At 42.8% G+C, this 22,842-nt stretch overlaps 1 protein-coding gene across 1 annotated transcript in view; it reads right to left on the bottom strand.

Moving 5' to 3' along the window:
- sptbn4b (spectrin, beta, non-erythrocytic 4b) overlaps positions 1-22,842 on the bottom strand; it is an 81,461-nt gene that overhangs the window by 42,164 nt on the left and 16,455 nt on the right. Inside the window, exons 13-23 of the mRNA XM_078246988.1 lie at positions 22,406-22,542; positions 20,457-20,606; positions 19,529-19,897; positions 18,850-19,064; positions 17,177-17,314; positions 13,658-13,898; positions 12,957-13,115; positions 10,670-10,800; positions 9,971-10,196; positions 7,276-7,478; positions 5,905-5,995 (exon numbers count right to left, since the gene is read on the bottom strand). Coding sequence (XP_078103114.1) covers positions 5,905-5,995; positions 7,276-7,478; positions 9,971-10,196; positions 10,670-10,800; positions 12,957-13,115; positions 13,658-13,898; positions 17,177-17,314; positions 18,850-19,064; positions 19,529-19,897; positions 20,457-20,606; positions 22,406-22,542 — 2,060 coding nt within the window. The remainder of the gene's footprint in view (positions 1-5,904; positions 5,996-7,275; positions 7,479-9,970; positions 10,197-10,669; positions 10,801-12,956; positions 13,116-13,657; positions 13,899-17,176; positions 17,315-18,849; positions 19,065-19,528; positions 19,898-20,456; positions 20,607-22,405; positions 22,543-22,842) is intronic.

Here is a 22,842-nt window from a genome sequence, read left to right as displayed (position 1 = left end):
CAAGACTAGAGGCTGAGGAGACAGACTGGAGACTTCAAACTAAGGCTGCGCTCCTCTCTCTCTCCCTCTCTCTCTCTCTCTCTCTCTCTCTCTCTCTCTCTCTCTCTCTCTCTTTCCCTCTCTCTCTCTGCTATGTTGTTGAGGATTCGCTATATGCACAACCAGGAGAGAGAGGAGGGGCGGAGGCAGATCAGTGACGAGTGAGAGGGCAAGAATAAGGAGGACTGAGAGAAGAAGAAGAAGGAGAAAAAATCCTCCCCAAAACAATGAAATGACAAGCAGCTGAGCCAGTGCATGGGCGCCCCTCCCCTGCCTCACACCTTCAGCGAGTGGGCGAGTGAGTGGGCGAGTGAGTGAGCGGGCTGTCTGGCTGGTTGGTGGAGAGATGGGGTGGAGGAGGAGGAGAGGAGAGGAGAGGGAGGAGCGAAAGACTGGGATTGGGGTTTTGGGGGCAGGGGATGCAGGCCGTGCCTCCAGGCTTACCGGTCACGGCTAATGATGCTGACCTGGAGGAGTTGGAGGGGGGAGGTTGGCTTTAAGTGGTGGATGAGTGTGAAGGTAAAGAAATACTGACAAACACAAGATTGAAACACGCCGGTCTCCGCTAACAGCCGAGCTCACGACTCATCTACAGCTGCTTTTGTTTTACCCTTCCCCTCCCAAACTACACACAGCACCCTCCTCTACCATCCCTCTCTTCCTCTCTGCAGCAGTCCCAAGAAGCTTGACTGACTCTGCTGCAGTGGTAGAGCAGAGAGAAGAGAGAAAGAGAGAGAGTAGAGGTTTGGACAGAGGAAAAGAGAAAGAAAAGAGGAGGGGTGATAGTGGAAAGAGAGAGACGAGTAGCAGAGGATTGGACAGAGCAGGGATTTACCCTGAATGATGTGGTTGTAGTCTTCCCTTAAAAGAACTAGGGTTGGATTTCTGTCTAACACCCCCTCTGTTTGTCACGTCTATCACACATCTATCACACATAATCGCACACAGTAAAGAAAGACATGCCAGCTAACATGAGTAAACACACCTCACACATTCACACACATACATGCAGAATGTGTGGACACTCACACTCATTAGGATTGCACAAACATATATGCATGAACACACAGGTGCGCTCTCTCTCTCTCTCTCTCTCTCTCTCGCTCGCACATAGGCACGCACGCACGCACGCACGCCTACAGGTCCCATGACTGCAGGGGTCATGGAGGGTCACAGTCTGATGCCCCCCTTGAGACTGTAAATGAATTGAGGGAAGAGGAGGAGGAGAGAGGGAGTGTGCTAGTTGGGGGTGGGGCGGGAGAGAATGAATGAGAGAAGGGGAGGAGGAGAAGTTTGTCTGATGTAGGAGCGAAAGAAAGGGACAGAAAAGAAGCGGGACAGGGGGGAGAGAGGGGGATTCACCGTCTCATCATCACGTCGTTACACTTCACCATCTTGGTGTATTTGAACTGCTGGTCTCAAAGACATCAGTTAGTGAGAGCGTGTGGAACTAAAAACGATTAAGCCATTAATTGATCCAGTCCAGTGACAGAAAATGTAACAACAACTCTGTTTTAGTTTTTATCACTGCAAATTCAATCTATTTGGGTTTTGGACTGTTGGTCGGACAACATGATATAAAAGACGTTAGACAGAGGGAGTTTCGCATGTGTTGCATCTGTTATATAAAGACACACTGTGTCTAGCAATGCAGCCTTTGGGCATACACCTGCTCTTTTCCTGAAACAGACCGGGAGGTCAATCGGGCTAAAAAGCTACAGTATGATCTCTAACTGAGTTCTCCTCTTCAATACCCTTTAGTTCTGAAGATGGAGTTGGACTGTAGACAAAGAGGAAGAGACAGGTTGAAAAGGGACTTTTAAGATTATTTAAGAGGAAACAAGAAAAAAACGTTTTTCAATATTTTTACACTCCTGTATTGTTCACAACTAAAATAGCCAGAAATTCCAACACCAACTGGTGGTTGTCTAGAAATGTGTCTAAAAGTTAAAGACCAAGTTAATTAAGAGCCCATGTCTCTGTGTAATGCTGGTGTCATCGGCTAATAACTGAACCAAAATAAATCACTTAAATAAAATACATAATAAACCAGTACTAAAAGAACAGACCTTTTGAAATTGGGCTTTGTTTTGTATATGGTAATAAATAGCACTGACTTTCTCTGCTGTAATTTGAGTCTATTCTAACAGTAACAGAGCTTAACACTTTGTCTTGTAATTCTCTAGAGTAAGGGAAGTATTTCTAAAAAAGCAGCTTAATCTATGGAGTGTATTACAACTATTGTAACTAGAGGCGTGACGAGATCTCGTCCCACCAGATCTCGCGATATTAAAACGTTATGATATTTCTCGTCGAGGTTAAAAGTTGTCTCGCGATTTCAGAAGCCTACACAAGTGCAGAATTACATTGGTACTACTCAGGACCAGTAACCGCAAGCTTCTCTGTCCTCCCTGCATGTTTTACAGAGAGTGGGGCTCAGCTCCGACACACACACACACACACACACACACACACACACACACACACACACACACACACACACACAAACACACACAAATACACACACCCACCCACGCAAAAGTGCGGTGCAGACGGGAGAGAAAGTTACACCACCTCTGCAGGTGTTCAAGTCACAGTGAGACACGGCGTTGCCAGTAAAGTGGACAACAAGTGTGGTTACACTTTTCAAAACTTCACGCAGACAGAGTTTGCTGCAATATGATATAATAGCGAGATCGCCGTGCCGTTAATGTTACCCTTTCTGGTGACTGACTGACAGGCACAAGACAGAAGCGTTCAAATGCCCTGGTGATTGACTGACAGGCTGAGGTTGTAGGGCAAGGCAATTTTATTTCTTTGGCACAAGCAACCTGGTAAAACCTTTCACAGTGCTCATTTTTCATTTTGTGACTATTTTTCCAGTCATATTTCATCATTTAAGTTTTCTTTAAAATAGTGTTAAAATCTCGTCTCGTGAACCCAATCTCATGTCTCGTCTCGTCTCGTAAGCTAAGTGTCTCATCACACCCCTAATTTATGTACTGACTGTCCACTGGCCCACTGTTAACTGCTTACACTGTTAACACTGTTTACTGGCTATATTAGCCCACATGCACAACCCCTCCCTTTACCCTTTATCCTTGCACTATTGGACTTATTTGCACTACCACCATGACACACACTCCCATAGAGCACGTTACCATAGAGCACCTTACCTGCCCTGTCACTGCAAGCGTCTCATGCTTATACATCCCTTAGTACATTCATGTGGATTTTTTATTAAATATCTTTTTTTTTTTTTGTCCATATTATTCATGTCGATTTGTTTTTTTATTTTATCATCCTGTTCATGATGTGTATGTTGTGTGTGATGTCTGTAAGCTACCTTGAATTTCCCCTTGGGGATCAATAAAGTATCTCTCTCTCTCTCTCTCTCTCTCTCTCTCTCTCTCTCTGTCTCTCTCACTCTCTCTCACTAACTCTAACTCCAGTGTACCTTAAACGAGCTTTAAAGTCTGTACCACAAATTAAGGTAACATTAACACTGATGACTTCCTGTAGCATCTCTTGCACGTATGTTCAGCTTATCATCACTGGAACAGTTTGATTTTTGCCACTCGTCTCTCCACAGTTGATCAAATGATTTTGTTACCAATATGACACTTCCATAACACAAACTGATTTTTAAGTCAATAAAATACAACAGCATTTTCTTACCAAAGAGTACCAAAGGCTGTTCTGACATATGGACAGTATAAAATATGGTAGGTTTATAAAAAGGTTTCTGAAGAGCAAAAATGAAGATCAAAGTGGGTGGCTGCTCGCCGGGTAATTCAACTATGGGCAAAGAGGTGGAGCGTGGATGGAGCTGAGGCAGGCCTATTAAAGTCTACGGTCTATGCTGGCCTCCTCTGACTGCAGCCGCCTGTCACTCAAAGCAGCCAAGCCCTTAAATATGCATAACTTTAAGCCCTTAATATAATTTTAACAGGTGAGTTATATATAAATGATACTGTGTACAGTTGTCATGAACGGGGAAATTAGCTAAAGAAACCAAACCTGGTTGTAAACTTTCTGCTGTAAAGTTGGGCATTTTGACATGGGGGTCTATCGGGATTGCTTCGCTTTTGGAGCCAGCCTCAAGTGGTCACCCCAGGAACTGCAGTTTGTGGCCGCGTTCGCTTTATTCTCAGCCCCAGAGGTTGCCGCTTGTTAAGACACCCGCTGAAAGGAGCTTATGTGCTGAAGCAGCAGTGTAGGTTGCTCTGAAATCTACCTTAATGACCAGAACAAGAATATAAACTGTGATCATTTTGTGTCTAATAGCATAAAGCTCAGTGTAAATGTGTTGGTGAGTGTATGGAAGGAAAGCAGCAGTGAGAAGCAGGAAACACGAGGATGCAGCATGGACCAAACAAGAGAGAGAACACACCCAGCTGAGAGCTCAGGTTCCTACAGACTGACGCAGTGTCACTCACCCTTTGTAGGCCACACACATACTGTAGGCATTCCAGGTCCGCACGTGCACGTGCACACACACACACACACACACACACACACACACACACACACACACACACACAGACACACAGACACAGTGAGATACACTCTGCCTTGAATAAGTGATGAGGAGCTGTGCTGCTGAATTATTCAGTAGAGTCAAAGAGAGAAAGTTGCTGAAACTAAACAGGGTTTTGGCCCAGAAAGAAGCCTGTGACTCCGCAGGGTGAGAGAGCAAAAACTGCAGGAGTGAGCAGAGGTGAGCCGTGTGCAACACAATTGGACATGCATAAGGTGTGGATCATGTCAATGATAGCTCCCAACAAAAATAATCAGAATTAAACTGGTGATCCTAAAAATACTGTATGCTGACTGAAATTAAAGCGATAATCATGGCTTACAGATAAAGAGCATAAAACTGCTAAAAGGCTCTAATAATGATCCAGTGCAAACTTGGTTGGAACTTTATCTAACATGTCTTTGTGACACTAGCAATAAATGAGAAGATTATCTTATTGTTTACATTTACATTTCAATCTAAAACAAATTGTGACTTGGAACTGCATATATTAGGTTTATTTCCCCACATTCATTTAAAATGGAAATCTTACAAACTGACAAACCTTTGTGATCAAAACTTGAAATACTAATTTCTTACGCTAGCACTAGAGTCCGCCAAAATGCGAAGTTTGTTATGGTAAAAAGGAACAAAGAGAAGATCATGCTCTTCCCTTTAAAAATGCTCTTCAACCAATTTAATACACTTCTGCACCAGACCTTCTTAGGTCCCTAACAGGCATTTTCCACTGGACGCATCTCTGCTGCGTTCCGGTTTTGTTCCGTCCTCCGCCACACGCCATACCACACCGGGAGCGCCTCAGAAGCGGAGCGTCTTGCTGCCCGACTCGCAGATGTTATTATCTTATTGTTAAAGTACTTCACAGAACAATTACGTGTTTATTAAGTTAGTATCTACCTTCCACTCCAAGCACTCCTGTAATTAAACTCCATGTCTTCTCTTTTCTGGCGTTGTCCTGATGAAAAGGATCTGTGATGTCGTATTCTTTTTTCCACCTCCAAGATGAATCTCTCGTTGTCCGTGGTGTTGTAGAGGAGACGTATACGACATTGGGGTGTGTTTTGGTAAACTGACTGGACGCTGTTGCTGGACGGCCCGCGGCTTGCATGAAAATAGACCTGGCGCGTATCTTTAGCGGAGCAGAGAGACGATTTATGCACGCTTCTGGGACGCGCAGTTGCGCGACTGGTGAAAAATCAAGCATTGACTTGAATGGCCGTGATTGCTTGCGGGGCCTGCGCCGCCTCCGGAACGCAGCAGAGACGCGCCCGGTGGAAAATGCCTGTAAGAGTTCAGCCAGTACAAGCAGTCTGTTGGCCTCCTACCTCATGACAGTCCTGAAGAAACCTCTGAAGTTCCCACTGGTCGTTCAGTTTTTCCAGCCACTGCTGGGCCTGCTCTCTGTTCTGGTTTCCCCTAAAAGAGTAAGGGACAGGACATTTAGTTACAAGTTAACATAACTAAATACAAACAAAACTATACCATATGTAGGAGTGTGTGTACCCATCGTTGTTCATCTTTACACTTTACCAGGTGCTGAGATTTCTGACAATCTAAACTCACATCTTAACTCAATCTGAAATTCCCAACATACTGTATATGCATTTTAAAAGCTTGGTGATGGAGGACTTGTGTTTGTAAATAACAGCAAACAAGACTAGTTTTCATTTGTACCTGTATCAGAAAGAACCTTAATTAACGTAATAACTGTGAAATGATTTATTACCGAACCAGAATGTAACACTTTCAAATAACCATGTTGCGCTGTGCTCATTTATTTCTCCCCATGAGAGAAAAATGAATGTCCAATGAGTTAATTTATGTAAATTAAATCTAAAAACCATATGGTTCTTTACATTGCTATTGTTGGACACATGCGCACACAAAAAACCCCAACCCCCACCCAACACACACATATACTACTACCACCTCAGCCATCACGCAGATTTCATGGGCAGGTGTCAGTTGTGGACTAAACAGGCCGAGCTCTGTTTTCCGTGCTTTGTTTCATTTGTACTTGGGGATCCCTCTCCTTTGAATTCTTTAGCTGCGATTATTCGTTGTATTATTATTGTGTTTGGACAGCTGCTTACTTCTTTGTGCTTTAAAATCTGAAACTGCTGGCATCTTAATCATCTTGATCTCCAACATTTCAAAAAGGAAAATAAAACTGCTACGGGTGTTTGCAAGCTAGCGACTACTTAAAGAGTCTATCCATATTTCTCATATTTTTCCTACAGACAACACTATTCCTACTGCTCTTTTTCATACAGCATGCAAACAATTTCCACAGAGCAAGATAATCCATCACTGTATACAAAAGGCTTTTCTCTCATATGCTCAAACTGTATATTATTCGTTATTTAATTGTGCTTTAACTCATTTTCCATTAGTGGCAAGCATATATTCTTTTTGTCATCATTTCTACATGCCACGTGCTCACACTCAGTGAATGTCCTCCATAAGAAAGTCACACAGCGAAGGAAAGGAAAACCAAAGGAAAAATGAACTTTAAATGTGAACATTTAACGTTTTGAGGCTTTTTGATAGCTTTCAATGCTTCTTTATGAAGTAAAACTGATACTATATTATTAAAAAAACTGCTAAACACAGAGAGATATTGCCTTCTGCTTCAGAGCTTTGGCCTCAAATTAGTCTAGGCTTTATTTACTCTTCATATAGTTTGTATGTGGTACCTGTTGGCGAGGGTGTCGATGCGTTCCTTGATGCGGTCAGAGTAGATGTTACTCTGGCTGATCAGACTCTCTCCAGCCTCGATCACAGCTTTGATCCTGTGCAGGTTCAGCTCCATGGTGGTGGTGAAGTCCTTGTGTTTCTTTATGGAGGCTTCGACTGTTTCCACCGTGGTGGGCAGCTCCACGTGAGCGAGGGCCGACTCCTAGAAGATGAAGATGGGGGAAAAGTAAGTTGTTTTCTTGGTTGAGGAACTGATTGAGTTAAGTCAGGAGATAAAAAAAGAAACGTTAAGAGCCTACAATAAATAAAAAAGATATTAGGAGAGCACAGAATAGATTAGAGCGATTTATTGAGATGTAGGCCTGATACGACAAAAAAAATCATATGGGCAACTACCAACTTTACTTTTTAACACACAGTCAGTTTTGGTTGTGAAATTAACCAACCATTGTTGATTAGTTGATCAAAAGATAATCTATTAATCGGTTGAATAATTTTTTCAAGCCAAAAGGCCAAACATTCCTTGGTTTTAGCCTCCCTGCTGCTTTTTATTTGTCTTATGTGATAGTAAAGTCAATATCTTTAGGTTGTGGACTGTAAGTCGGACAAAACTAATCATTTGAAGGCATCGCCTTGGTCTTTATGAAATTGTTTCTGTCATTCGAAAGACTAAATAATGAATCAATTACTTTAGTAAATAGTTATATTGCATTTACCCCTTCATGAGAAGGTAGTAGCACTATTCTTAAAAACTAAAGTTGTTTAATTTTGTTTCTATCGATCACTAAAGATCAGAAAATGTTTAAAACAAAACTACTCAGGTCGCCCGGATAGCTCAGTTGGTAAAGCGGTGCCCATATATAGAGGTTTATTCAACGCAGCGGCCGCAGGTTGGACTCCGACCTGCGGGCGGCCCTTTGCTGCATGTCATTCCCCCATTTCTCCCCTTTCATGTCTTCAGCTGTCCTATCAAAATAAAGAAAAAACCCAAAAAACTAACAAATTTACTCAAACGAACCGTATCATTACAAATGTAGATGGCCTCTGGACAAAGGGAAAATAAATTAGGCTGAGGCCGAAATAACAGGGAGAGGCAGACAGAGATCTACGGCCTGGAACGTCTTTGATACTTATTGAAGAAGAAATGCTGCTCTCTCTAAATCAAACCCCCGGGCTAATAATGAGAGCTGGTCCCTGGTAACAATCTGTGATTAAACCAAAAGGGACGTTCTGGCCGGCACACTGGCTTACATATACACACAAAGACACATGCACACACAAGAGTCCAGGGCAGCTCTGCCTGTGACATTTCAGATTAAAAAAACCAACCCCCCGTGTACGTGATACTTGGATTAAACAAAGCAATACAGACTGCAAGACCCGGGTCTGACTGTTGATTCTTACCATCATTGTTAAGGAAAAACTCAGGAGCAGTACAACTCATTTCACATACCGAAGACGGTTTGGGAGACCTTGATGAATTACACAGAAGCATTTAATGAAGTCTCAATGTAAAAGAGAACTGAGGCAGGCAGTACAGTTTAACCACGATGTGTTATCATGTCGTGCCGTCCCAACTCTCTGAAGTTCCTGTCCTCCTGAAGGAGTATTTAAACTCATGCTGGAGGCGTTAAGTTCAGCTGAACCTTCAATGTAAACAAAGATATTGCGGGCGCCGTAAACACAGATGCTTAACCCAAATTCATAGTTGAGCCTATCTCTCTAAGGGATGTATGCTACAGTGTGGCAGGCCCCTTCATCCTGTTTCCACGGACCTCCAAAAAGAGACCTGAAACAAAACGTTCACTTATCATGCAGCTGCCTAGATTCCATGAATCTCTAGAGGCACATACATATTTATACATGAACAGGTTTGGTTATTAGAGACTGGCCGAAAATATTCTCGTCCCCCTGACCTGTGGCCTATGAATGACCTGATGTTGTCTAAGCTTTCCCTTTGTCTCATCATACCATAACATGGTGTTCCTGGAAATTCCACCACAATTATTATCGCGAGAACCAACTTAAGGACAAAAGCAGAATAAGTTTTATCAACGTTTGTCAGTTGTTTGACCTCACATTGCATCTTATCATATTTTAAGCTCTTTGCAGAAGGTCAATAATAGTGTAAGATGTGAATCTAATCTACTCTGTAACTATATGTTTCTTTTCTGCCCCTCACTTCACTAGTCACACAAATGGATGTTTATTTTTTATTTTCTGGCCCAAAAAATATTTTTTTAAAACTGACATCTTTATTCTTTTCCTCAACTGATTTTGTGTGCATTATATTGCTCCTTCTGGTCTGCCACTATCAGAAGAACGGATGAGATGAAAAGGGGAGAATGAGCACAGCGGAGGAGATTTGTCTTAGCCTCAGTGGCAGCCAGACGAGCTCAGAGAAAATCACCTAAAAGGGGCAATGTAAAAACAGCAACATAAAAGCACATCATACATGTTGCATCAGTGTGTCCAGTATATAGAAAGTCAGTTACATAATCACAACAAATAGTTAAGTCATGAAGAACGATGGATCGCGGTCTACATCGATTTTTCACGTCACCTGGCGTTGGCCATAGTTCACGCTGTAAAACTGTTTCATCCTTGAGCAATGCCGCTAAAATAGCTATAAAGAGCTGTCCTGAGACAGTCCTTGTAAACTCCGACCACCTGCTCTGTCTTTGTTTGTCTCACCTGGTTGTTGAGGAAGGACTCGGCCTGTTTGACATCTCGCAGGAACAGATGGAAAATGTGAGCCTGGACCAGAACTTCCCTCCTGCTCTCCCACATCTCCAGCAGTTTGTTCCAGCCAACATCGAGCTTCTGGAGCCACTGCTGCAGGGCGGCCTGAGGGAGAGGAGCCTCCTCGGACTCCAGCAGCTCGTTCATGGCCTGCAAGCGCTCATAGTCCTCTTCATACCTGCACGGAAATGGACAGCAAACTGATAAATTATGCTCTAAACGCCTGGTGGGTTTTAAAGAACGTTTAGGAAGATACTGTATGTTCAAATAGTAAAAACAAGCTTCTGCAGAGGGAAAATGCAGGACAGGAGACATAAAAATGCAATAAGTGGTGAACCCCAGAAGGGGAAAGGACTGGGGCATGTCTTGGAGGGTAAAAGCAGAGGTACAATTCTTGTTTGTTTTTGTATTTGTGTGTAGCGGAGCTTTGTTGGAGGTGCCATTGTTCTGTGCATAAGACACCGTCATATAGTTTGCTTTTTGGCTTTTCTAATACGGCAGATGTTGGGTGAGAGATTTTGTTGTGGGATGGGACGGGGACGGGTCCTTGTTAATAATTATATAATAATAATAATGTATTATTGAAAAAACGCTAAAAACGTTAAAAATGTAAAAACAAGAATAAGCCTTATGTGGTCTTCAGTAACACACCGTCCAATCTCCTCCTTTAGGGCAGCATGTTTGTTGATGAGTTTCTCCGCCTCTTCCAAGTTGTTGGGCAGCTGGTCTGAGGCGGCGGCCGTCTGCGTCTGGACCAACCAGGTGAGGAACGAGTCCAGGTCCTGATAGTCAGGGAGAGGAACATGATTTATACTTAATCAATTCTATTGTTGGTCAACAGTACAGAAGTTTGTGCAGGCTGACAATTCTGTTAAAGCAACACTAGAGAACTTTTCCCGCTTCGGTCCCCCTACAGGTTGGAAGCGGAATTGTGCATTACATTACATTATGCAAGTTTGACAGATCGGCTAGCGGATCTGTAGTTCGAATGAACTGGACAAAGTAATGGACAATTACGCTTCCAACCTGTAGGGGGACCGAAGCGGGAAAAGTTCTCTAGTGAGTCTTCTGTGTGGGAAAATGCCTTTCTTCTTGCACAGTGAAATTAAAGGCAGATCTTGCGGGTTGTTTCCAGATTACCAGTAGAGAGATACATGTTCTTTTTTCCAGTAAAATTAACCAATTTCTCCACTATGATTTTCTCAATGTCTGTTGTTGAAACCCAGCCTCTCATTCATTTTTTGATTTGTTGGCTTATAGAATTGTGATTGACGTCTCTTGCACCTCTTCTGGGAAGTTGGCCCTTTCTCAACCTTTGAAGAGGCAGATAAGGTTTCTATTGTCTGATCACTATCAGAGCATTATGTGTCTGCCTGGGTTGCTGATCAATACCAGTGATGGAATTATTACTGGTATAAGTGCTGAGATTTTCAATGTTGTTTTGGATGAAAACAATAACTAACTCAAAGCAACAATGTGATTTTACATATTTTAGTTAATTTGTTCAAAACAAAACAAAAACCTGAACTGGTTATGTCAGTTACATGCCAGTATCACTGCGGTGGAGTAAGACACCAAGTCAGTCTCTATTCAGAATGATCTCTTTCTTCTTGATGCATGAAATGAAGCTGAGCATAAGTCCATTCAGGAAGACTACTATGCTTCACATTTTTCTCTCCCAACCTAATCATCTGAATGTGGGCGTTTACTCTTTCAGTTAAACCAGCCAGATTTTGCCACAATCTCTTTGATCTATTGCGTTGTTGCATTCAACCTTGAAATCTGTTCTACTCTTTGCTGCTGTCAGTTGTCATTTCAGGCAGAATCGATGCGACCCTCTTCCACCCCGTTCACCTCTGGTTCTCGTCATTCCCAGCACCCAGGGTTCCTCCATCAGAAGCCCCGCTTCACATCACATCCATCCAGATCTTCAGGCTTCCTTCATCACCACCAACAAGTGTCTAGACTCCATCGGGAGGGATATTCCTATACATCCATGGCCTCTATACCCCTTATAATTTAACATTTCGATGGAGTCTAATCGCCAAAGACTCTTAAAGGTGCACTATGAGTTCCTCCATGGTCACTTCTGTTGACATTCTAAGTAAATTCCAAACAAAACAGAGCAAGCTCGCCCCTCCCCCCATGTCTCCATAACTGGCATGACTAACTGACTAACTGTCACTAACCCCCACCCCCTCCCCCAACCATCTTGTCGGTGATTGGCTGGAGTGGTTTGTTGTATTTTGGTGCACAGCCTGTGCCCCTAGTGTTTGTTTAACGTTTACGACCCCTGTGTTGTCTCCCGAGACCGGGCTGTTTCACAGTGTATTCATGGGGGCAGGCAGTTAGCGGATCAAGGAGAGATGCATACCATTTGAGACAAAAATGAAATAGCGCTGAAACCATGCAGGAACTCATAGTGCACCTTTAACATATCAACCTACTATGCACCACGCTTATTAACAGCCTGGTCGCACAGAATTCCGTGAAATGATCACGAATTGTTAACAGCGCATTACGTGAATGTGTGAAAAATCTGTGTGGCCACTACGGAAAACAATGCCAATGTAAAGTCAATGAGAAGATGACGTAGCATTAAGAGCGACTACGGTAGCGAGTACTATGTAAGGCCGAAATTCCGTGCAAGGAGGTTGGTTGGGGGGGGTTAGCACAGGACTTTCACCCAGGAGATCGGGGTTCGCGACCAGGGTTCATGTCCCGCATGTCAAGTTTCCTAAAGTCGCTTTCTTCTTTTCCGTCCCGTTCTTCCCTCGTGTCACGGAACCGTAAGCCCACCCATGACCGTTTCCTTAACTTAAGGGGCCGTGTTTATTTCACGGAATTATTCCATGGGCCCATTACGGAATGTTTTGCGATTCCGTGAATTATTTCACTCTTAAATGAAGTCTCTCCTGATTGAACTTTCTCTGTGTACCTGTATGAAGCTCTGCAGCCTGCTAGCCACCATCAGCGAGTCCTCACAGCCCTGCAGGGTGCGTTTCAGCTCCTCCCACTCCACACTGATGCCATCAAACGGTACGAGAACCTCCATGGCCCGACCTGGGTGGGCGGTGGCCATATGTTCCGCCTCTTCCTACATCACCAAACAGAGACGGCATTATGGTGATTGTAGCCTTTTATGCTGCAATAATACAACCTGCATATAAAATCATCGTAACCTTTACATTTTTTGTATCTTTTGTGGTTCCTGACACTCACTGATTTGTTCCAAAATAATTTCTTATTTATTTATTTGAATAAATGCCCACTATGTTACTATATATCACCATAACTGTGTTTATAGTGTACACATTACAGTTATTACTCTCTATTTCCTATTTTATTCTTTTTTTGTGTATTTTCGTTATTTTGTTGTGCCGTGAGCTGCTGTGAGAAGTGAATTACCCCATTGTGGGATCAATAAAGTCTATCCTATCTTATCCTATCTTACTGATGCATTCCAAAAGGTGGTTTGTTTGTAATAATTAGAAAAACATAAATAGATAAAAGGAAAAATGAGCAGGTAGTTAGCATTTCCAGTTATAGCCAAGTGTTTTTTAATGAGACTTTTGAACCCTTTAATAATGTCTTCCTTGAACATTTGTAAACTCACTGTATTTTCCCATAATTCCATACCTGTAGATGCAGAAGTTTGGGCTCCAGGACAGACAGGGCTCCCTCCATGGTGGAGAGGCGTCTCTGCAGAGCCAGGACTCCTCCCAGGTCGCTGCCCATGTACTGAGTGGCGTCGATGGCTTTTCTCTTGTCCTGGATCTGGGACTTGATCTCAGCACACTCCAGCAGGTAGTTCTGCAGGCGTAACATCGAGTCCAGCTGATCTTTCTTCTGCTCAACCAGCTCCACAATGCTGTTCCACCTGGTACCATGTGACAGACAGGATAGAGTAATGCTGAAAGTGAGTGTGGTACTGTGGAGGAGAAAGGTGCGATTGTGAAGAGAGTCTGGATTTATTGTAGTTTTACACCTATAGTATATAATTCCCTTTCCATTCCAAAAGAGATTTGTTTTAGTCGTGTATATTGCCTTTCAATTTTCAATCACAGTTTCTGTTAAGCTTTCATGTTTAAGCTAAACGTCTTAAACATGAAAGCTTCATTCTGGCCTCGAGATGAGCCAGGCTGCATCATTAGTAAAAGACATGTTCAAATGAATTATGATGACCACATATGACCAGACAGTTGATTTGGTTTGCTCTCTGTACGCTGTGGTTTCAGCCCAGGACTTGTCTGCTTACCATATCGTCATACAATATGTCCTCCTGATTTTGCTCCAGATCAGCAGGTCTCAATCCACACCCATTTAGCCAAGAAACACACACACACACACACGCACACGCACACACACACACACACACACACACACACACACACACACACACACAGAGATCCTTGTGACTGTAATGAGGTAATGGCAGAGTCGCTGCTGAGAGGCAGACAGAGCGCTCAGCAGGCAGGCAGGAAAACAGCTCGGGGACATCAGAGCTGCAAAAGTCGTCTTATTGATGCAACATGGTGGTGTGAATTTGTGGGGGGGTACGTGTGTGACAGGGGTTCGCTGCTTCACAAAAGTGAAACATAACATACAGGGAAGTAGAGGTTGCATTATAACTATTGCTTAAGTGTTTAATACCGTTAATTAAGAAGTAGTAACAACAGATAATATATCAGAAATCTATAAAAAGCATAGCAGTCTACATCCACGAGGTTCCACATCGGGGTTGCTCCGGTGCCGCCGGAAATTCCGCCGGATGTCTTTCATTTCGGCCGGATGTCCGCTACCTTCCGCTTTCTTTGTGTCGGCGTTCTAAACTTCGGTGGATTCATGAGGACTATGGTTAACTGCTCCTCAGATCTCTGCAGGGTAAATCCAGACAGCTAGCTAGACTATCTGTCCAATCTGAGTTTTCTGTTGCACGACTAAAACAACTTTTGAACGTACACATGTTCCACTATTTTGCAGAGGCACGGCAGCCTTTAGCGCCATCCAAGACGATTGTGATTGGTTTTAAGAAATGCCAATAAACCAGAGCACGTTTCTCTCCCATTCCAGAATGCTGTGTGGACTAACCAGACCCTCCTCCGCAGCGCTGTGGAGGAAGGTCTGGCAATGCGAGACTATAAGCACTGTGACTCTGTATTAAAATAAATTACATGACTATGACATGTGCTATGAAATACAGTTAGAATTTTCCTTTTAAAGTAGATTAATGTATTTCATTACACTTAGGATTACTGGTGTGACCATGACCCCAATGCTGTACACAGTGTCCATATCTAAGAAAAGATATTTTGGAGTTAAGGTCCTAAAAATGAAAACAGAGAAGGCGATAAGGAGATAGAAGTGTTGATTTTGTTTGTTGGTTCTTATTTTTGCTCTCGGCTGGCTTCTTCTTGACTGAGGCAGCCAGCACAGATGGTCACCCTGAGACCACCACTATGTGCCAAGGTCCAAAGACTCATAGTCACCCGGCCGCCATGAACTCTGCTGCCAGACGTGCCACTAACAGTGGTCAGTGAATATGACTGACACGGATAACACAGCCAATCCCATCACAGGGTTGACCTGGCCGGATGTTACCGTAAATAACCCTGTCGGCCAAACGGAGAGAGAGTGAGAGTGATCTCAGGCACTGACTGAACTCATACTCTTCAAAGATGAAAAAGCAGGCAGGAGTTCAGCCTCTGTACTAAGTCAAAAACAATTACACTCTGCGAACAAAAAGAATTTTCTAAAGTATGAATTCCCCTAAATAATTACACAACCCAAAGAAATGTCTCTCCCTTGCCATCTCTCTTTTCTCTCTGCGTGTCAGTCTGCCTCCCTCTCCTCCCACCTACTCCTCCCCCTTTCCCAGGAGTAAATATGACAGAGATCCGAGAGGCTGCTCTCCACATACAGTGCAGTATATGAACATCATCAAATAATTTCTGGATATAATTCTGAAATGCATTCATTTACTGAGAATGCTTTGTAGTTCCAACAAGTGCCACTTTAAGATGTGTTAGTGAGCGTGCAAAGACACAGCCAGTGTATTCGTGCTTTAATGCATATTGTGTAACTGTCCATAAGGTTAGTAGTTGCAGTTAAGTTTTGCAGTGTAGTGCTTTGATGACATTGTTATTATTAATAGTAGTAGCTGTAATATAATTCGTTAATAATACAATAAGTAATTGAAACAATACTCATAGATTTAACTTTCGTAATTAAAATGACTGTTCTTTGAAACAAAGATATTGAAATGTATTTAATTTCATTTTACTACTTTACTAGATTTTATCTTCCCCTGCGTTGTGTGATCGTTGTGATCTAATGTATTTCTGGGCTTCAGGCAAAACATTTTGAAATCCCTCTGTGTTTACAAGGTGCTGTATTAATAAACTTACCTCGCCTAGTAGGATTTGGAGCAGGAGTATTAGAGTCTTACAGTGTATCGTAATGCCATGTACCAGTAGAAGTAGAACTGAGCATTAGTGTGTTCTGTAAACTTGTTGTAATTGCCTGCGTGACACGCACGTCTCAGGCGCGGCTCGAGCGTGCGCGGTAGACATAGGACAACGCCTATTTTTCACGCGACACGCAAGCGTGTTGGAAGCATTTCCAGGCAAAATAGAATACAAAAAGATGTTTATATGTCATTTTGACACAAATACATATTAATAAATGACATGTTGATGTTTGAAAGTCTCTAGGTTTTGACATAAATGCAGATATAAATGTAATTTAAAAAAATAATAATAAATAATTATCGATTTTCAAATATTGCACCTGTCAATACAGAACGACATATTCTGTAGCCTATTTTGCCGTCAATACTGCCGACGTTGTCTTTGCTGTAATCAAATCAGTATACAGTATATTTATGTTTAACATGAAGTATACTACTGCTTGAGTTTATTTTATCAATTGGAAACATACATGTGTACAGACAGACAAGGCTAGCAGCAGCAGCGCCGCGTCAGACACGTTTCTGACATAGAAAACTCCACGCAGCCACCACGCAACTGACACGCAACAGAAACGCCACGCTCACGCCACGCAGCCAGTGCGAAGCCGGCCTTAATGTCAGTAGAAGTACAAGTATCTGTGATAGTGGTAGTGGTTGTAGCTGTTGGGAGGTGAGTTCTGTTTCAGTACCTTGAGTTGAGGTGGTCCTGACAACCTCTGACCTCTGTAGAGGATGGATGACCACCATCCAGGAGCTGCTGAACTATTTGGTTAACGTCCAGGATCCTACCCATCAGGCTGTTCATCTCCTGGTCCAGGCTCTCAAACCTACACCAACAAAGGGCATTGTGGGATATGATGGGACAAAGTCAGCAGGTAAGGATGATTTAGCATGGGCCAAAAACTGAGCTCTTTGATTGAAAGATCTCATATTATGCTCATTTTCAGGTTCATAATTGTATTTAGAGGTTGTACCATAATAGGTTATCATGGTTTAATTTTCAAAAAGCACCATATTTTTGTCATACTGCACATTGCTGCAGCTCCTCTTTTCCTCGTGTGTGTACCGAGTGAGGCATCTCACTTCTATTCCATCTTTTTGGAGTCGCACATGCGCAGTACCGGTAAGGACTACAAGCCAGTCAGAAGCAGAGTAGGGCGGGCCCTGACAAGCAAGCTAGTGTGATCCAAAACAAACCCGCTTCAACCGGTAACCATGGCTTCGGCTCAACCGTACAACCTAGACTGGAGCAAGACGTTTCAGAGTGGTAAGTTATTTAAATGTTAACAAAAACGTCTTTTTCATACATTTTTTTGTGGGAGATGGTAAGTCCCTTTGGGGTGGACTTTGGGCTTTTTCGCTTTGTAAATCTATAACGTGCACAAAAAAGATATATGACACAATAAAGGAAAGGGGGAAAAGCCAAAAAGCATAATATGAACACTTTAAACAAAACAACAGAAACCCAGCTGAGCTTCCTTGTCAACTTCAACTTTATTTATCTCATCCCGAGGGGCAACTTGTAATGCAACCTTATACATGTAAAGAGTGAATTATACTGGCTGTTCCCAACCTGGCACGCCATCGTGAGGTCAAAATGACGTAGATCTTGCCGGCGCGTCCGGATTCATAGCGCGCAAGCAGAGGTCGCGCACCACTCTTTTTTTTTCAGCGCCGTGCGACAAAGCAGAAACAGGAAGCATGAACGAGCTCCTGGGCAACCTGATGCCAGGACTCTCAGAGTGACTGCAAGTCTCTCGTAAACTTATTGGGTTAGGATGAGTTATTTTATGATTAATGAAAGACTTGATCTGACGAAGTAGGTCATCGAATCAAATCGAAGCATTGACGGCAATGCTGCTGCCAGTTCTGCCGTTGTTTACCTTTTTCTTCTTCTTCTAGTCCGTAGAAAGAGCAACGTCGGTAGCCTTTCCTCTTTAGCGCCACCTCTGTTCAGGAGAAGACTGCAACTAGTGTCGCGAGCACCACGCGTGAGTATAAATAGTTACGGCGATCCCATGACGTCACATTTGCGCGCGCCAGCTGGGCTGCGGCCAGTATAATTCACGCTTTAGACAATCAGACACACAGCACAACAAAAGAGTGGAGCATTGAAAATAAGCACATGGAATACATAAATCACATTAAAGTAGCTAAGGTCCTACAATCCATCACTTAAGGTGCCAGTTATTCTATCTTAAAGTGACATAAATGATAAACAGACATCTATAAAAACCATCATCAATCACTAATAAAAATCTGAGCAACAAGGTCTATCACAAATACAACTACAACCGATCCCTTTTCGAAATCCCCATTTCGTGTAACAGCGATCGAACCCTCTACCTCCCCTTTTCCTCACCTGTGTGCGACCATCTCCACGTCCTCCAGTCTCTCTGGGATCTCCATCTTGTCCAACCACTGCTCCTTCTCATCAATCCACAGCTCACAGGCATTGACCTCGCTGAACATGCGGTAGACAGCGAGTGCGTCGTGGAGCCACTGCTGTCGGAGCACCGCCACCTCGGCCACCTCAGTATAGAGCTGCTCCACCTCTCCCATACGCACCTGCACCTCCTGCAGAGAGGAGAGGGCAGAAGACAGGAAAAGGAAAAGCAAGGACATAGAGGGGTAAAAGAAAAGATAAACAAAAATACTTTATGCTAAAAAAGTTAAGCATCCTTTCTAGGGCTGCACAATTAATCGCAATTTTTTTTCTTCTCAAAATCGCAATATGGACTAGTGCAATATCCAAATCGCAGAGGAGGCACAATATTTATTAAAGGCAAAATACGTGTCAAACCAAGTACTTTGGTGCTGCAGAGATAGCCCAGCCTCGTATCAAACCGACTAACTCCTCGCAAAAGTCACACTATAAATCATTTTATTTTTAATATTTTTCAATGGAAATGAGAATAATGATACAAAAATGATCATTCCCTCCAATATCGTGAATCATATCGCAGTCGCAATATCAGTCAAAATAATCGCAATTAGATATTTTCCTCATATCGTGCAGCCCTAAACCTTTCCCTGCTCACCTCCTGTTCACGGTAGCGCAGAGGCAGCAGCACCATGTGTTTACGCAGCGTCACAACATGCAGACGATGTTTGTCGATGGCCTCGCTGACCCCTCTGTGTTTCTTCAGAAGGGACTGGGTGGAGTACTCATCGTGTCCAAAGTCTTCGCTGTAGACCAGACGGTAAGCGTCCTGCAGCCATACTACCAGGTCGTCTGTCTCCGTGGAGAACTGAAAAAAGTTTAGCGCCTCCTGCAGGTGGCCGAGACGCTGCGCGGCTTGGTCCTCCAGCCTCTTCCACTCGCCCTTCACCTCCATGATGCTCTCCTGGATCCCCGCAGTGCCAAAGCTCTTCTCACTCAGGATCCGCTTTCCTCGCTTCATGGTGTTCTATAGAGGCAGGATAGGATAGAAGAAATAACAGTGTTATTTCAAATTATTTCACACTGTATGGAGTACAGTTACTGGCTTTATGCATGATGCTGTTTCTTAATGGGTGGTCAACTGACCAGCAATTGTACATGATAATAAAACTTTCATGTGCTGTTTCACAACAAGAAGAAAAGCATGAAACCAATGCCAATAAGTCACATATGGAAGTGAGCAACAAGTTTTAAATAACTGAAATTATACCCGTTCAAACTGTTATAGAGTCAGATTCTACAAGTGAAAATAGACAGAAAAAGGAAGGGTGATATAACAACTGTATTTGTACTATTTTTGGTAAGTTAAGCTGATTTCTTTGTAGGTGAGCTCAAATTTAAATTCCCTAAAATACCTGAAGTTCAGAACAGAAACTCCAGGTACTGTAGGCATTCCAGGTGCGCACGCACACACACACACACACACACACACACACACACACACACACACACACACACACACACACACACACACACACACACACACACACACACACACACACACACACACACACACACACACACACCTGCAGCAGTGACCGGTGAGCCAGCAGTTCTCCTGCCAGAGTCTTGTGTTTTTGTAGTAACTTCAGCACACTGCTCAGGTCCTTCCCATAACCCTGAGCTCCCAGGATGGAGCTCTTCTCCCTGATCCAGGCCTCCGACTCCTCCAGCTCCTAACAGCAGAACAAACAGACAAACTAGATTTACATATTTTTTGTTTTAACAAATACAAACTTCATTCTAAAACAGAAACATTTTGAGAAGGAGGAAAAGATAGACTCAAAGAACGTAACGTATAAGTGTGAAGAAACTGCATGTCACAGACAAAAGATCATTTAAAAAAAAATAAGTTCAGAAATATAGAACAGTCCTCCCCTTTAATCCCTAAATAAGTCCAGTCTGTTTCTGAGAGCCTTTCCAAAAGGCAGAAGGGGAATTAGCCGAATTAATCAATGTGATATAATTAGTGACTCGACAGTGTGAACCAATGACTCTTTGGACAAAAAAAATCCTCTGTTCTAATTATACACTCATTACTTTCACAATTCGTTCTAAAAGCTTATTCACTAACATTAATAACTCGTTCATCACCTCTGTCTGTCTGTATCAAAGCGACGGACAGCATTTTCAGGAGATAGACACAGGCCAAGTCTGACACATGAATACTGAGACATAATGATGCGTAAAACTAAGCACAAAATAAAGGTACGTGGTGAATAAAAAAAATGATGTTGTAATTCTAAATTGTACCTGAAAATATTACAGAGTGAGTCCATAATTTGACTAACATTGCGTTTGGTATGACCTGAATAACTAATCGGATTATAGTTTTAACCTTCTCTCCCAGCCTACTAGAGAGACAGCTGTGTTAGTCATAAAAACTGTAGTATAGTATATCGTATATGCTGTTAAACACTAAACAATGGTCGGTCAGCCAGCACGGTTTTGTTCTCACGCAAAGCAGCTAAGAACAAAGCGTTATTATTAAGACAGTATTTTGCTGTGTGACTTCTTACGTCTTCAGTAGAAACATTTCTGTTACATCTCTCCTCTAGTTAGCTAGGTCGCTTCTGGTTGTGGTTGTGGTTAAGGAGGAAGGTGAAGAGTTGGGCTCCAAACTCTACTCAAGACCTGTAGATGTTGTTGCAAAGCCTTGGCCAGAAATAGAGGTTGGTGAGTATAATAGATGAATTAACACGCATTTAAATATGGGCCTGTCGCGTTTGTGTGGCAGACTGAGGTGCTGAATTACCACAAATCTTACAACCCTGGTCTGTATATCTTTATGAAGGGTGCTTGGTGGCATGGTGGGATTGTCCGTGGCAATAAGGTGCCAGTGGCCCAGAGTCTGGGTTCAAACCCTGCCCATTTCCAGTAGCTGACTTACCATGACTTTGCAGATTTTCATTGTTCTAAGCACAATGACAATAACGATCTACAGTATTCTATTTAATTCATCTGCAGGTTTGGGATGCTCAAGATTAAATTATTTGGAAATCCAAACACAAAGACTGACACCCCTTTGAATATCTATCAAAGGCGGAGTGAAATGCCGGCTGTCACATAGAGATGGGAGACGCAATAATCATTTAAATATGGGGATAACGACACACATTTTTAGACAGTCTCTCGGAAGGCATTAATAGTGTTGCACTCAGTTGTACACACAAAAAGATACAGAAACAGTTTGAGAGAGTTCAAACCCAGCTTACTTTCTCATCTCCACAACCCCGACCAATCACTGGGTGATGTGGGTGTGGACATCGGAACAATGGTTTTGGAAAGTTACAAAAATTGTAGGACACATCCCCCAATTCCCCAATTTGTGTGGTGGGAGCAGTTTTCCTCAGCTGTTTAAAGCATCCAACAAGCACTTCAGATGCGGTATATTGGCCTCTTAACTTGCTTGGAACAAATAACATGACCTGATCCTGCCTTTAGCCTCATCCCGCATCCCATCGACCCATTTTACCTGAAAGAAGGCCCACAGTTGTCTCGACTCCTCAAGCTCATCACGCCTTTTAGCTGCCAGTTGTTTCAGCTCCTCCAGACAGGAAGAGACATGGTTGACACGGTTACAGATCACCTGTGGGTCACACGGTTGGTAACCTGGGAAACAACAAAATGAGGTTAATTACCATGAAAAAAAGAAACACAGAATCGATACAGCACATCATTCATTACAGTAGTGTACTCTTAGCTGGACTACTTTAAAAAATGAAATAAAAAACGTCCACAAAGTGTACTGAGCAGATCTCCTCACTGATATCAAGTCTCAGAAATCTATTTTCCAGTTGTCTCGAGGTGAAATACATTTTCACTTGACGAAATGAAATCAATACTGGATCATGGCTTCCTCTTTGTTTTATTTATTTAGTTCGTTTTTGACAGATAACAAGCATTGAGGAA

The sequence above is a fragment of the Sander vitreus genome, chromosome 3 (genome assembly GCF_031162955.1).
Source record: "Sander vitreus isolate 19-12246 chromosome 3, sanVit1, whole genome shotgun sequence".
Taxonomy (NCBI): domain Eukaryota; kingdom Metazoa; phylum Chordata; class Actinopteri; order Perciformes; family Percidae; genus Sander; species Sander vitreus.
The sequence above is the reverse complement of the archived record's forward strand: the minus strand, read 5'-3'. Positions and strand labels throughout refer to the sequence as shown.